The sequence below is a fragment of the Rhinolophus sinicus genome, linkage group LG15 (genome assembly GCF_036562045.2).
Source record: "Rhinolophus sinicus isolate RSC01 linkage group LG15, ASM3656204v1, whole genome shotgun sequence".
Lineage (NCBI taxonomy): Eukaryota > Metazoa > Chordata > Mammalia > Chiroptera > Rhinolophidae > Rhinolophus > Rhinolophus sinicus.
In genome coordinates, this window is record NC_133764.1 from 24,134,096 (window position 1) to 24,149,056 (window position 14,961).

Below are 14,961 nucleotides of genomic sequence, written 5' to 3' on the forward strand. Positions count from 1 at the left end.
GAGATGATACCAGAGTTCTATAGCACTATCAAGTCTTGGATTATCTTAATCCAAATTTCAGGGATTGAGATTACTTAAATTATTTAAACAAAACTCACCTGAAATAGCTCTGAGAGTCTGATTATTACACATTCAGTCTTAACTTGTACTGTACAGTGTATATCCCTTTATGTTCTAACCCAAAGCATGGAAGGAAGGTCATCAGGTTGGCTCCTTTGAATATGACCAACTAGCTCCACAAGTCTGTCAAAAACACAGCTCAGTCTCTTAGCAACACCCTCTAGAATCATCAAGTGCGTCTAGGCCCTGCTCACATGTCTGGATTTCTTTGTTCTCTTAGATTTAGACCTAGTAACTCTTCACTATCTTGTTAAATATTCAATACCTTCAAACAGCTTTTTCAAAAAGTTCTCCCCCGTTTTCCTACTTGTTTTCATTGTGAGGATTGATCTGATTTACCTAGGCTGTCATTGAAAATAGAAAATAAAATTTCTTATTATTTCTTACCATTTTTATCACTTCTAGGTAATATGATATTTTTTGAGATAGAACATGGAAAATATTTTAAAAACCATGTAGAATGTGCTCCTTAAGAAATACTAATCTTAAAATAAGTTCACGTTTCATTGTTAAATCACTTTCTCAGGAAGAGTAAGTACTGATATTTTTCTCTCTCTGATGACAGCTTCTTATGGCTTCATAGAGGTTACTTAACCACTTTGTTATACTGAAGGATTAATTTTTCAATTTTTTTATTTTTTGTCTCACCATACAATTGTTAAGTATAGACATATTAATTGTATATGTACTTGGATCTCCTTAGAGCCAATAATCTTTTTTTTTTTTTTTTTTTTTAACAATTTCTGGGTTTTCAAATAGAACTTAAAATGAACTGTTATACTTTTAGATTTCAAAATTTATTGTCTTTCCTTATAAAGAATATAATAGTGATGAATTCTCTGTGATGGTGATAAAGGAAAAAATTATTGAATTTGTTCAAATTGGATTATTTGGATACATTTATAAAATCTTGGTCCATATTTCCTAGTTACCCTATAACTGTCCTATTTGATTTTTCCTTTTAATGTGTTTTAACCCCAGTGTGGTAAATTGATTTAATAAAAATGCCTCTGTTTTCTCTTGCTATCTGATAACTTCTTAATGACAACTAACAGCTTTTGTGAGGGCAGCAGCATTAGCACTAATGGATAGGGAGGACAACTGATACGGCCTGAGAAAGGTTAAAGACGACTAGTGACCCTTTGGCAAATCTGTCTGTAACCGAACAGAATAAGTAAGTACCATGCTGATTGGAATTTTCCATCATAGTGAATTATCTCACACATTTGTTATAAATTTATGTTCAGTTTTTTTACAGATACGGTTTAGTTCTGTGAATACTCTTGAAGATTAGTCGGGTATATGATGAGCTTTTAAATTTAGATACCTCAGATTGTGCGGACACTCCACCTAAGTTAACATGTCTATTTGTCCAAAATGGAATTTGTGTTTTTATTCCTAACTTTTGCTTAGCCTCCTTGTATTTTGTATGTATTTGAGGAAATCACCAGGTATGCCCATAACGTTTTTACTAAAATGTAGTGAAAAGGCTAATTACACGGTGAGGTGATTTAGGTATCTTAATGTGGTATGTGAAAATTATTACATAACATTATTTTATATTACTTCTGGGCACTAGTGCTCATTGATGTGACATGGAAACAAATTTCTCCTGGAAGCAAAGGTCTTTACTAATGTAGAAAACTCCTAGCGTCCCTCTCTCACCTCCTGCATTAGACCTTGTGTTGAAAGTTAGTGAGCTACGATAGTACTATCCTGTCACTTACTGTACAAAGTATAGATTTGATGACTTCAATTTTGGGTTTAGGTTTTTGTGCACTAATAAGATGACCCCACTGGTAGTCATTGGTTTTTTGTTTTGTTTTTTTATGAGAAATATCAAAAGCTCTTCATGTAATATGATCCTTTCACTATGAAATATACTACTCTGCCCCCCTTCCCCCACCTTTTGGAGCTTTCTTTCCTAGTTCTCTTATATTCACTTTTCCCTTTATCATGTGGTTTGCTTTGGTACATTACTTCCCATTTTCTGTGTGCTCCAGTTATTTTCGTTTATTCCTATTCATTGGTATAAGAGCATGAAATAGGCTCAAGGGCAAATGGGGAGGATATATTAAAACAAGCTAAGACTTGAAACCTGAAAGTCATTCCTTTGATAAAGGGGTAGCTCCGTTTAAGTGGGGGCATCTCCATTAGCAGTAATGGAGTAAGTACATCAGCTGAGGCATCTCAGAGGTTAATAAGACTTCCTGGCCAGCGTTTGACATCAATACACTGTGGCGCCTGATTTTGTTGGTCCTTCAAGAGGCTTTCTTGACAACACTCTAACAGACTTTGTGTAAGTCATTTCTTGTGAATTATTGAAACAAATGTTTGGCTGCTAATTGAGGAACACTGCTGTGTTTTATAATCACTGCAGTTTGAGTTTTTAGCACTAAACAAAACGGTTACAATTGATTTGTGGCTTTTTCCTGGTTTCAGTCAGCTGTAAGTTATATCTTTGCTTGAATTTAGCAAATGGCTTTGCTAGTCATTTATTTAAGTATTTATTAAGATACACTATTATGGTCTTCATCCTCTCCCCACTGCCCAGAGTATTCATCTGTGTTCTGAATTCATAAAGTGTGAGATCACTAGTAGTAACAGGAATAGATTACAAGGCTATACTGGAGAGCAGTTAAAAGCAGGCTTTGGAGATAGTCCTAGTTTTGAACTCTGGCTTTGTCATTGGCTAGTTGTATGAGCTGCTGTTTTACTGAACTTCTATAGCCTGAATTTTGTCTTCAGTAAACCTGAGATGTTTGAGGAAGTCTATAGAGATCGTTTATGTTGAGAGCCTTAACCCATCGCAAGTTCATGGTAAAGGTTCCATAAAATATAGGTACAGTAAAATAATGCATATGTTACTAGTGTTAGTTATACGGTGTTTTAAGGGAAAACTTCTTTGGAAAACACGTTTCCTTTTTAAAATTCCAATCTAATTGTTTTTAAAATCACATTTATTTTCCCATAATTATTTTTAAGAGTCACCTTACTAAAAATTAATTTGAAGCATTTTAATAAAAACCTTTTCTCACAATATGAGGATTGGAAAAAAATATTTCTGAATGTATGTCTATGACATATAATTTTAAGTAATGTCCATGCAATCTAGACTACTTAATTTTGGCTCTGATGACTGGATCTTTTTTCAGTGTGTATGCATCATGTAATTTTCTTTTTGCTTTAGCTTTCTTCCCTTTCAGAGAAAACAAAACATCACCTTAACATTATTGCTTGTTAATGTATATGAGAATAATGAGATGAGATTCCCATAAAAATTACTCACACACGAGTAACTTTTATCTATTTTCTTTGAATGAAATGCAACTGAAATGTAATTATAAAATATCTTAAGTTGTCTTTAATTGAAGTTGTATATTAGAAGCATTACAACATTGAATTGTTTTCTGTTACCAGAGGTAAAAAGAACCTTCTAAGCTAATTTTATGTGATATTTCAGTCATCTAGTAATTAGTATGTTGGATGGAGACTGTATGCCAAAAGTTGATGTACAATATTATATAACATATTATAGATTATCTTTGGAAGCGTGTTTTTTTTGTTTTGGGTGGTGGGGTGCTGGTTCCTCCCCAGGAGCACCCATAGGAGATGCCCTGCCCATCCCAGGTCCCAAGGGGAGAGACTTTTTTTTTTTTTTTTTTTTAAAGATTTTATTGGGGAAGGGAAACAGGACTTCATTGGAGAACAGTGTGTACTTCCAGGACTTTTTTTTCCAAGTCAAGTTGTCCTTTCAGTCTTAGTTGTGGAGGGCGCAGCTCAGCTCCAGGTCCACTTGCCGTTGCTAGTTGCAGGGAGCACAGCCCACCATCCCTTGCGGGAGTCGAACCGGCAACCTTGTGGTTGAGAGGATGCGCTCCAACCAACTGAGCCATCCCGGAGCTCAGCGGCAGCTCAGCTCAAGGTGCCGTGTTCAATCTTAGTTGCAGGGGGCGCTGCCCACCATCCCTTGCAGGACTTGAGGAATTGAACTGGCAACCTTGTGGTTGAGAGCCAGTGCTCCAACCAACTGAGCCATCTGGGAGGCAGCTCAGCTCAAGGTGCCGTGTTCAATCTTAGTTGCAGGGGGTGGAGCCCACCATCCCTTGCGGGACTCAAAGAGTTGAACTGGCAACCTTGTGGTTGAGAGCTCACTGACCCATGTGGGAATCAAACCGGCAGCCTTTGGAGTTAGGAGCATGGAGCTCTAACCGCCTGAGCCACCAGGCCAGCCGTGTGTTTTTGTTTGTTTGTTTTTTTTAAACATGGGGATTCTACCAGTGTCATAGTTTTTTCATGCTAAAAAATAGTTTTAAATTTAGTTTTATAATATTTCAAAAAATAGAACATCACATAGTTTCTACTTCTTACTATGTCATGTATCTTGTTATATGCATTAAGGAGAGGAGAAAAAAGAAATAATTTTTATAAAAATCTGGTTGTATTGAATGTGAAACAAAGCTCTTGAATTATTTACCTATGGCATTATTCTCACCATGCTGACTGATACCATTCACTAAAAGTAATACTGATTTTCTAACTATAATTTAAGATCATATGAAAAGTCAGAGTGAATTTCTGTGGTAGTTCACTGCTATATATATACTTATAAAAGAATAAAGAATTTAATGGTTAGAAGAATGAACAAGATGCCTATTTCTATTTAGAGTCCAAATACTGATGTGAAGTCATACATTTTACCTTTCATTGTATAGACATTGAAAACTGGCCTGACAATGGTTGGAAAAGTGGTGACTCAGCTGACAGGCACACTACCTTCAGGTGTGACAGAAGATGACGTTGCCATCCATAGTAATTCAAGGCGGAGTCCTTTGGTCCCAGGAATCATCACAGTAATTGACACTGAAACAGTTGGAGAGGGCCAGGTAAGAACTTTCGAGGCCTGTGATGTCCATTTTCTGCAGAGGATGGGCTGACTGAGAATACATTTGGGGATCAAAATCAGCCAAAATGTACTTGGACCTGGAGATTGTTAATTTAGAATTCTAGAAATTATAAGTTATTTCAGGTTAGAACATTTCCCCCCCCCCCAAAAAAATGATGAGTAACATGTTGAAACCTGTTATTTCAAATTTTACTAATGTATCATACCTGATAGTCAAATGGAGGTTCTAAGGAATTCTTGTGTTATCTCTTCATTAGGACATGTTTCATAAATAAATAACTGTACATCTCTTTATACTGTTCTGTTCATAATACTGTTTTCTTTTCTTTAAATGGTATTTGTTAGAACTTAAACAGAAGATTAATAATTTGTTTTTAGGGTAGAGGCTCGCTTATAGAAGTAATCAACAAGACCTTACATATTTGAGGAATTAAAAACTTAACTATGATGGTTGCAAGTGACAGTAATGTGAATAATATAAAATTTTATTAGAGATATTTCTTTGTAAATATAAAAAAATACACAAAATCTCAAAGTATATATTAGAACATATACATGATAATAAAATAGCTAACTATAAAATCCTATATCTTCAGATAAAACAGATCTTTTAAAAATCTATGTTCAGAAAAATTTAGAAGGATTGATTATAAACATGGAAAAATACCTTACGCTTGCACTTAAGTCTTGTTAGTAAGAAACCATTTTGGTTGTGTTTTTTCCTCATGCACTCATAAACATTATTTTCTTTTGTTATCATAGTCTTGAATTTTAATACATTTCTGTAAGGAAGGTAATAGTTTGTGATCACAGCTATAAAAATATAAAATTGATTACTAGAATAATAGTAGAGCAACACTTGTGAAACAGAAATTATTTTAATCGTACATAGAATTTATATTTAATTCTATTTTCAGAACATAATGTTTAGAAACCTTTAAAGTATTTATTTATTTATTTATTTTTGAGAAAATTTGCTTCCAGTCTATATGGTTCTGCATCTTGGTGAATGATTACATTTGGCCACTACTCATGTACTAATTCCTATAGCAAGATCCAGTGGCATTTGAAAAATAATGTAGAGTCTACTGCTATTAAAAGACAATAAAATCTTTGAAATTTTGGTTATTGAATTTAGCTGCTGTATTTTATTTGAAATCAGAATAATAATAATTCTCCATCTCTCCCATCTTAACTTTGTGGTTAACCAAATATGTTACAGGCTTGTATTCTTGTTTAAAACTTTTTAATGAAGTGCTAGCAAACTTTTCAGTTGACTGTAATGACTTCTTTCTTTTTTCTTTTTTTTTTTTTTTAGTTGTGTTAATTAGCTCAAGTTGATAGACACATACAAATGTTCTCTTTTTAAATTGGAATTAAATATATAAATCCTTTAGTGTTTTATGATTGTTGAAGTAAAAATATTTTCTTTTGTCCTTTGATTCTTAATTAATTCACCTCCAAGGCCACCCACATTTACTGAGTATTAACAACCCTCCTCAACATTGTCTAGTTTGGTGAGTATAAGTAAGTCTGTTAAACATTTAGCATTTGTTGACAGACAGATTTGTGGTCATTTGAAAATGGGAAATGATATCTCTTATTATTATCTTTGATGAAATAGAGATGTAACTCATTTTTTTATTATATTTATTTATAGGAACATGTAAAAAAGAGAAATTTAAGTGAATTATATAAAAAGCACAGCAGTAGGTCTTATGTTTCCGATTGTGGCCTGCGGGGTGGCCCTCTCCTCACCCAGTTCTTTAGTAACTTGTTATAATTTTAAAACGGAATACTCAGATTTAGAATATAGAAAGAGACTCTAGATTGTGGAGTGGGAAAAGTTAATTTTTCTGTGATAAATGCATTGTTAACACTTGAAACGAGTAAAGTTGTTTATTAGAAAATAAGAATCATAGAAATACTAGGTTTTAAAAATTTTAAAAATAGTTAAAAAGTTTCAACTTGAAATTTTATCTTTTCTGTTATTTGTTGGGAGCATAACCTATAACACATTCTAAAATTTTCACTTGATTTAAAAATTCTATTATAAGGCAGGAAATAAAATTATATTCAATAAATGGTAAGTTGCTGTGTGCATTTTGAAAGAATTATGAATATTTTTAAGCAACAAAATTTCTTAGGTATAATACTGTCCTCCTTTCTTTTATTAATGCGAATCTGTTTTTTGTCAAGAAGACATTTTTGTCTCTGATAAATAGTTCAGTTGGAGTACAGGGCTGTTTGTAGGTTATGCTGGATTGTATTAAAAAGACTGCGGTAGTTAATGTGATAGATTTACCACTTTTAGCCATTTCCCACTGATGTTTGACCTTAGCTGTAATGTTTTTCCTTTTCCATATACATCTCAGGAGCTAAAGCTGACATTACGTTCACTTTTGCTGTTTAAATCCATTGTGCCTTTAATAAAGATATTTTCATGTTTACAGTGGCAGTGCATAAAACTTGATATACCATCTTTCTGATGCTAATTTGATCAGTTTGATTTTATAGTGATGGGATCATTGTGTGGTAACTGCATTAAGGAAGAATGGATTTGATTGACTGTGTACGTTTTTATCTGTGTTACTTTCATGTTTTTATTTAAAAGCATTTCGTGGCTAGGCTAAGTTAAGTGGTATAATTTGCCTTTACACGTTTATGTAATTGAAGTTAGCAATGTGGCAGTGGCTGTAATCAAAGAAAAATGCTCCAGAATGATGACATATGAGCTATCTTGCCCTGAGTACAAGTGTTATTCATAATAATTTAATGGTTCCTGAGGTGTTTTGTCTGTTTTTTTTTTTTTGTTCATATGATGAAGTCTTATCCACCTTGTATCAATTAAAGTGCTTTGCTTTGTTTTAATATAGTGAAGTTGTTACGATGTATATGTAGGCATTCAGGCTGCTTAGTTAAGTAGTGAGTTACAATTACACATCTTAGGACAATTGTATTGGGATACCTCTGGTATCACTTATATGCAAGGGGATAATGCCATGGAGAGAATTCTTTCCAAAAGTATCTGTGAAGCTCATGAAGAGAAGATGCAAAGAAAGCCATGTAGTGGTGTGAGGTTTTGCTTGCACCAAGATTAATGTGCGTTTTGCTGGATGGCTTCTGGCTTCATACCATCAACTAGAATACTCAATACTAATTGTGTTGGAAAGAAGTAGAGGGTTATAACATATACAAAAGGAAAGGGAATCTTATAAGATCAAGTTAAAATAGAAAAATGGGCAAAAAACAAACACTTCACAGAAGAAATATATACAAATGCTATAAAACCTATACCCATGACTTCACTTGTTATAAGGGAAAGGTAAGTTAAAACTACAGTGAGATACTATTATCACCTAGAAGAATTAGAGAAGTTCAAAAGCTTGCAGTTTACATTTTTAACTTTTAATTTTGAAATAATTGTAGACCCGCAGTAAGTTGCACATATATCCACGTTCCCTTCCCCCAGGTTCCTCCAACTTTCCTGACATCTTATACAGTTGTAGTACAATATCCAAACCAGAAAATTGATAATAGCACATGACTGTTACTGGGCTACAGACTTTATTAAACTCTCACCATTTGTTTTACCTGCATTCATTTGTGTGTGCACATGGGTGCCTATAGTTCTATGAAATTTTATCCCTTGTATAGATTAAGATAATCACCACTACAATTAAGATACAACTTTGTTTAACACACTCCTCTTTGTATTCATGCCCATCCCTTTCTCCTGACACCCACTAATCTATTTCCCATCTCTATCATTTTTTTATTTCTAGAATGTTACATAAGTGAAATCATATAGTATTTAACATTTTAAGATTGATATTTTACACTAAATGTAATATCCTTGAAGTTCATTTAGTTTGTAATTTATTCGTTCTTATCCCTCTGTTGTATTCCTATGTATGGATGTATCTGTTCAACCATTTACCTACTGAAAGACATTTAAGTTGTTTCTAGCATTTTGCTATCATGAATAAAGCTGTTATGAGCATTTCTGTAAGAGTTTTATTGTGATTTATGTAAAGTTTGCATTTTTCTATTTTAAATGACCAAGAGTGTGATTTGATGAGTTTTGTAAGTGCACGTTTAGTTTTATCAGAAGGTGCTGAACTGTTTTCCAGAGCGGCTGTACTGTTTACGTTCCAGTAATGCATAATAGGCAGATTTCTCATCAGAATCCATGAAAGATAAAGGGAGTAGTACAACGTCTTTAAAATAGTGAAATAAAAAAAAGTTAGACCTAAATTCCCTATCTAGTGAAAATAGCCGTCAGGAATGAAGGGTAAATAAATACATTCTTATAAAAAGGAAAACTAAGAGAAATTTGTCACTAGCAGATCTACTTGTAAATAATGGCTCAAGGAAGTTTTCTAAAGAAATTATACCAAAAGGCTTGGGACTTCAGAAAAACAGCGGAATGGGTAATAATAGAAAGATATATTATTCTTCTCATGAGTTGAGGCCATCATCTGTTGTGATGATCAACATATGTTTTAGAAATACTTAAAACTTGAATTTTAAAAAGTGGGGAAGTAAATTGAGCTTCACAAAAATTTTAAAATGTGCTACATAGGCACCATCAAGAAAGTTTAAAGACAACATGCTAAAGGGGAGAAAATATTTGGAAATCAATTTTTGATAAGTGACTAGTATCTAGAATATAGAAAGAACTCCTACAACTGAATAATAAAAGGATAAATACACTTATTTTTAAATGAACAAAGCATTTTAATAGACTTTTTTTTTTTTTCCGGTAAAGCTATACCAATGGCCAGTAAGCCCTTATTTGCTGCAGGTGGGAATGTAAAATTGTTCAGCTGCTTTGGAAAAGAGTTACAGTATGACTCAGTAATTTATCTCCTCGGTATATATCCCCATATAATGAAAATATATGTCCATGTAAAACCTTGTACATGGATGTTCATAGCAGCATTATTCATAATAGCCAAAAAGTAGGAGCAACCCAAGTGTCCATCAGCTGATCAAATGGATGGATAAATAAAATGTGGTATACACATACAATGTAATATTATTTATCAATAAAAAGAAATGAAGCACTGATTCATGCTACAATATAGATGAATCTTGAAGACATTATGCTAAGTAAAAGAAGCCAGCCACAAAAGAACACGTATTATATGATTATGTCCGGAATAGGCAAGTCTATGAAAAGAGAATAATAGATTATTGGTTGCCTAGGGCTGGCAATTTAGAGGGAATGGGGAAATGGGGATGACTGTTTATGGTTATGGGGCTTCTTTTGGGCGATGAAGATGTTCTGCATTTGATTGTGGTGATAGTTATACAAGTCTGTGAATATATCATATATCCTAAAGCAAACCCTTAGTATATTTAGCAAACTTGTTTAAACACATTCCTGGAGACTGCTTCTGTAAGACTTATTTTCTTTTTGTTGTTTTTCTCACCTAACATTTTTGAAAGTCAGATGGAGCAATGAAAACAAAAGATGAGACACATAATTTATAACGCATATTTCCCCCAATTGTGGTGAAATATGTATAATATAAGATTTGTCATTGAATCATTTTTGCGTTTACAGTTCAGTGACATTAAGTACATTCACAGTGTTGTACAACCATCACTATTATTCATTTTCAGACCTTTTTCATCCTCTGTTCTCATTCAGTAATAACTCCCCACCCCCTGTCCCCACAGTTCGGGGCGACTATCCTACTTCTGTCTTCAGTAGAGTGCCCATAATTAAAACAACATACAATACAAAGTGTTGAAAGGATGTGGAGAAATTGGAAACCTCATACTTTACTGGTGGAAATATAAAATGATATAGCTACTTTGGAAAACAGTTTTTCAGTTTCTTGAAAAGTTTAGCATACATGTACTGAGCAAATCCACTTTTAGGTATCTCCTCAAGAGAAATAAAGACATGTTCACAAAACGATGTGTATGCAGATATTCATAACAGTATTAGGCATAGTAGCAATCAACTGGAAATAATCCAAATTGCCAAGAATTGGTAGGTGAACCACATGCTATAATACCTCCATACAACTCAGCAATGTAAAGAAATGAATGATACCCGAAACCACATGGTAGAACTAAAAATTAAGTGAAAGAAAATAGAAGATAAATTGCGTAATTCTACTTATATGAATATTTTTAGAAAAAGCGAAAAAGATTGCTTGGGGTTCGGGGTTGGAGATCTACTGTAAAGTTATGAAGTAATTTTGAGGGAGATGGAAGTATTCTAAATCTTGACTGTGTTACTGGTTACACAACTGTATACATTTACTAAGCATTACTTATATATTTAAAATGGGTGATTTGTGCGTTTAAATTTACTGATGATTGGGGAGTGACTCCCAGCTATGGTGAAGAGGTAAGCAAATCTGTTCCCCAGAAAATAAGTATGTTACTGGACAGAATGTTAAAAAATAACTACCGGCATACCTGGGAGATATTGTGGGTTTGGTTCCAGAACATTACAATAAAGCGAATATTGCAAATAAAGCAAGACACAGGAATTTTTTGGTTTCCCAGTGCATATAAAAGTTATATTTACACTATACTGTAGTCCATTGAGTGTGCAATACCATTATGTCTAACAAAACAATGTCCATACCTTAATTTGAAAATACTTGATTGCTAAAAATTGCTAACCAGGATCTGAGCCTTCAGCAAATTATAATCTTTTTGCTGATGGAGGGTTTTACCTTCAATTTGTAAAACAACAATGACAATAGCAATAAAAAACCCTGCAATATCTGTGAAGCACAATATCTGTAAAGCGCAATAAAACGAAGTATACCCGTATTGGGGGCCTCTGGAAATTGAGTAAAAGCTGACTATGAAGTGATAAGCACGTAGGCATATTCATGAAAAGAAATTGGAACTTGGGTATCAATAATAGGAGACAGTGGCCTTGCTTGGGGAGGCCGCTCTTACATTTGTCTGGAGCTTGGTGAGTGTGATAGTTTTACTTCTAATAAATGGCTGTGTTTAACCTGTTATGTTGTTTTTCCTTGTTCTGTTCCAATCATTAGCAAGAATTTTCCAGCAGGTCATAACACAATATGAACTATATGTTTCTTACTCCTCTACCTAGCTGATTTTATGCTTTTTGGTTTTTTGTGAACCCACATTTCAAGAAATTATTGTCTCTGTCATCTAGTCAAGTTAACCAACTGTTTTTAGAGTTTATATGATTTTCTGCTGGGATCATATTATATCTTTTCCTCCTTCACAAAGTGCCATTCTCACCGTATGTGACAAGAATAATCTTCTAGTATAGTGGAAGCAGGTTATTTGGTCAGGGACATTGAGGTATAGCTGTGTATATCTTCAGGCTCAGTAATTGGTGAGTAAAGGATAACTACCATTTGCTTTCTTTTTATAAAGGTGCTTGTGAGTGAGGATTCTGACAGTGATGGGATCGTGGCCCACTTCCCTGCTCATGAAAAACCAGTGTGCTGTATGGCTTTTAATACAAGTGGTATGTCTTTTTTTTTTTTTTGCCATTTATATCATGAGTTTTTCAATTGATTTTTTTAGAAATGGAAAATATGAAATATGGAATCTGGCTCATCTTTTTTTTTAATTAAAATTTATTGGGGTGACAATGGTTAGTAAAATTACATAGGTTTCAAGTGCATAATTCTGTAATACATCATCTATATATCACATTGTGTGTTCACCACCCAGAGTCAGTTCTCCTTCCATCACCATATATTTGACCCCGTTTATCCTCATCTTATATGTGTCAGTGTATATCAGAAAAGTAAGAAGTCTTCAGTGAGTGGGTATTGAATGAATGAGTTCATAGTAAAAATTTAGATACCTTTTTTTTTTAGTTTTTATTTATTGGGGTGACACTGGTTAGTAAAGTTATATCGGTTTCAAGTGTACAGTTCTATAACACATCATGTATATATTGCACTGAGATACCCTTGAAACATTAGTTTTACTCTAAATAACATGGGGATTGAATGGCAGCAGTAGGTAAACAGTGCTCTTGAGTTTCATTCATTTCTGTATTACGAGTATTATTAAGCCAAGAACTTCAATATTCCAGACTTCATATTTACTCGTATGTATTCAAATGGCATTTTCTTTGTAACTTCAAGTTTGTTTTTTTTTTAACTCTGTAACATTTTATAAACTAGTTTACTTGTATTTCTTCCTTTTGCGTTTTTTTTTTTTTTTTTTTTGGTTTGTTTTCCTTGTTGTTTTTAAGTTATTTGATAAGGAGATATGTTATAGCAATGTGGAATGCCCTATTACTTTTCATTTTTTCTCCAAGATTTTTACTATAAAAAGTTTCAAACATAAAAATAGATTTAAAAGATAGTATAGTAATGACGCATTTACCACCTACTCAATTAAACAGGTGTTCACAATTTAATATGATATGTTAAATATATATATAATATATACATATGTATTTTGCATAACCATTTAAATGTAAGTTACATATAACATAACATTCCACTCACTGCAAATTAACTATGCATTTCCTAAGAATAAGGACTTTCTCCTACATAACGAAATATTATATTTTAGTTCAGAAAATTAACACATTATATTATCCAATATCCAAGGCATAACTTAAAATTCCCCAATTGTGTCAAAAATGTGTTGTCTAGCTGCTTCAAATAGATCTAATTAAAGTTCAGTTCTTACATTTTATGTCTCTTTAGTTCTTTTTAATCCAACATATAACTTCTTCCTTTTCTTTTTTGTGGTGTCCAGACCAATTATCTTACGCAAATTATGGATTTGTCATATTTTTTCATTATAATAATGTTTTCTTTATTCCCTGAAAAGGCTTTTAAATACATTCAGGCTATGTTTTTTTTTTAACTTCATAAGTATTGCTGTCTACATCATTTCATTCCAGCACGAGACACGTTATATCAGATTGTCTTGCTATTTATGATACTATTTTTGATCATATGGAGAAGTTAGTAACCCATCAAATGTCTGCATAGTTGGCCTCATTTCTTAAACAACCTTCTACTTAATACTTTTGTTTAAGGCTATAGAATGGTGGTTTTTCTAATTCTGTTGTGTTTTCTGCATTGGAGATCATATATAGATATATATAGATATATATATACATATACACACACACACACACACACACACACACACACACACACACATATTTCTTTCATTGACCAGGAATGTACCACAGTTGTCCTGTATGTAAAAGACAGGGTAAATGCTCAATCCTTTCCCTTGGGTTACCAATTTTCATAGTTAGCAATTGGTTTAACACTTCCGGTGGTGGAATTCCACTCCAGTGGAGTTAGTTTTAAAATACTTTATTTCTAAATAAAAGATAAAATTGTCTTTTGCTTTCAGAGCTAAAAGAGTCTTCATAAATTTACAATGTTTTCAGATTTTATTTCTTTGGTTGATAAGTCTGAAGAGACTGCCATCTTTCTCTTATTCTGCAGAAATTATCCCATCATTTAAAATTGATGGAAAGACCCATCTTTTCCTTCTTTTCATCTTTTCAAATAAAGAGTGATGGTAAGAGAATAATACAGAGTACTTTGAATAATCTTCCTTTTAATATCTTAATTAGCCATTTTTGTTAGAGAGGAAGATTTTTGTACTGATTGTTGATCAGTACCATTGATTTGATTAATGAAGACAAAGATTTATTGGAGTGCTCTCAATGTTGTGGGAATTAAGTTAAATTTGAAGAAACAGTCTGTAAGTTATGCCCCTTACAGCACTCCACTTGGAGTAACCAGTATGACTCATTTTGATACTTTATCTGTTATGTCAAATCTCCTTTGTATTAATGTATATTTCATATTACCATAGTCAGAGTGCTTCAGACACTGGAAGCTGTATTTTTTCCTGTCTATGACTTTCCATTATAATAAGAACATCTTGTGTAACTTAAAGAATATTGTAGTGATCTCTATCATTGT

General features: G+C 33.1%; 1 protein-coding gene across 25 annotated transcripts in view; it reads left to right on the plus strand.

Moving 5' to 3' along the window:
* Positions 1–14,961, plus strand: part of BCAS3 (BCAS3 microtubule associated cell migration factor) — a 519,095-nt gene that overhangs the window by 139,608 nt on the left and 364,526 nt on the right. For all 25 annotated transcript variants that reach the window (XM_074320579.1, XM_074320576.1, XM_074320587.1 and 22 more), the window contains exons 12-13: positions 4,836–5,006; positions 12,416–12,509. In XM_074320579.1, coding sequence (XP_074176680.1) covers positions 4,836–5,006; positions 12,416–12,509 — 265 coding nt within the window. The remainder of the gene's footprint in view (positions 1–4,835; positions 5,007–12,415; positions 12,510–14,961) is intronic.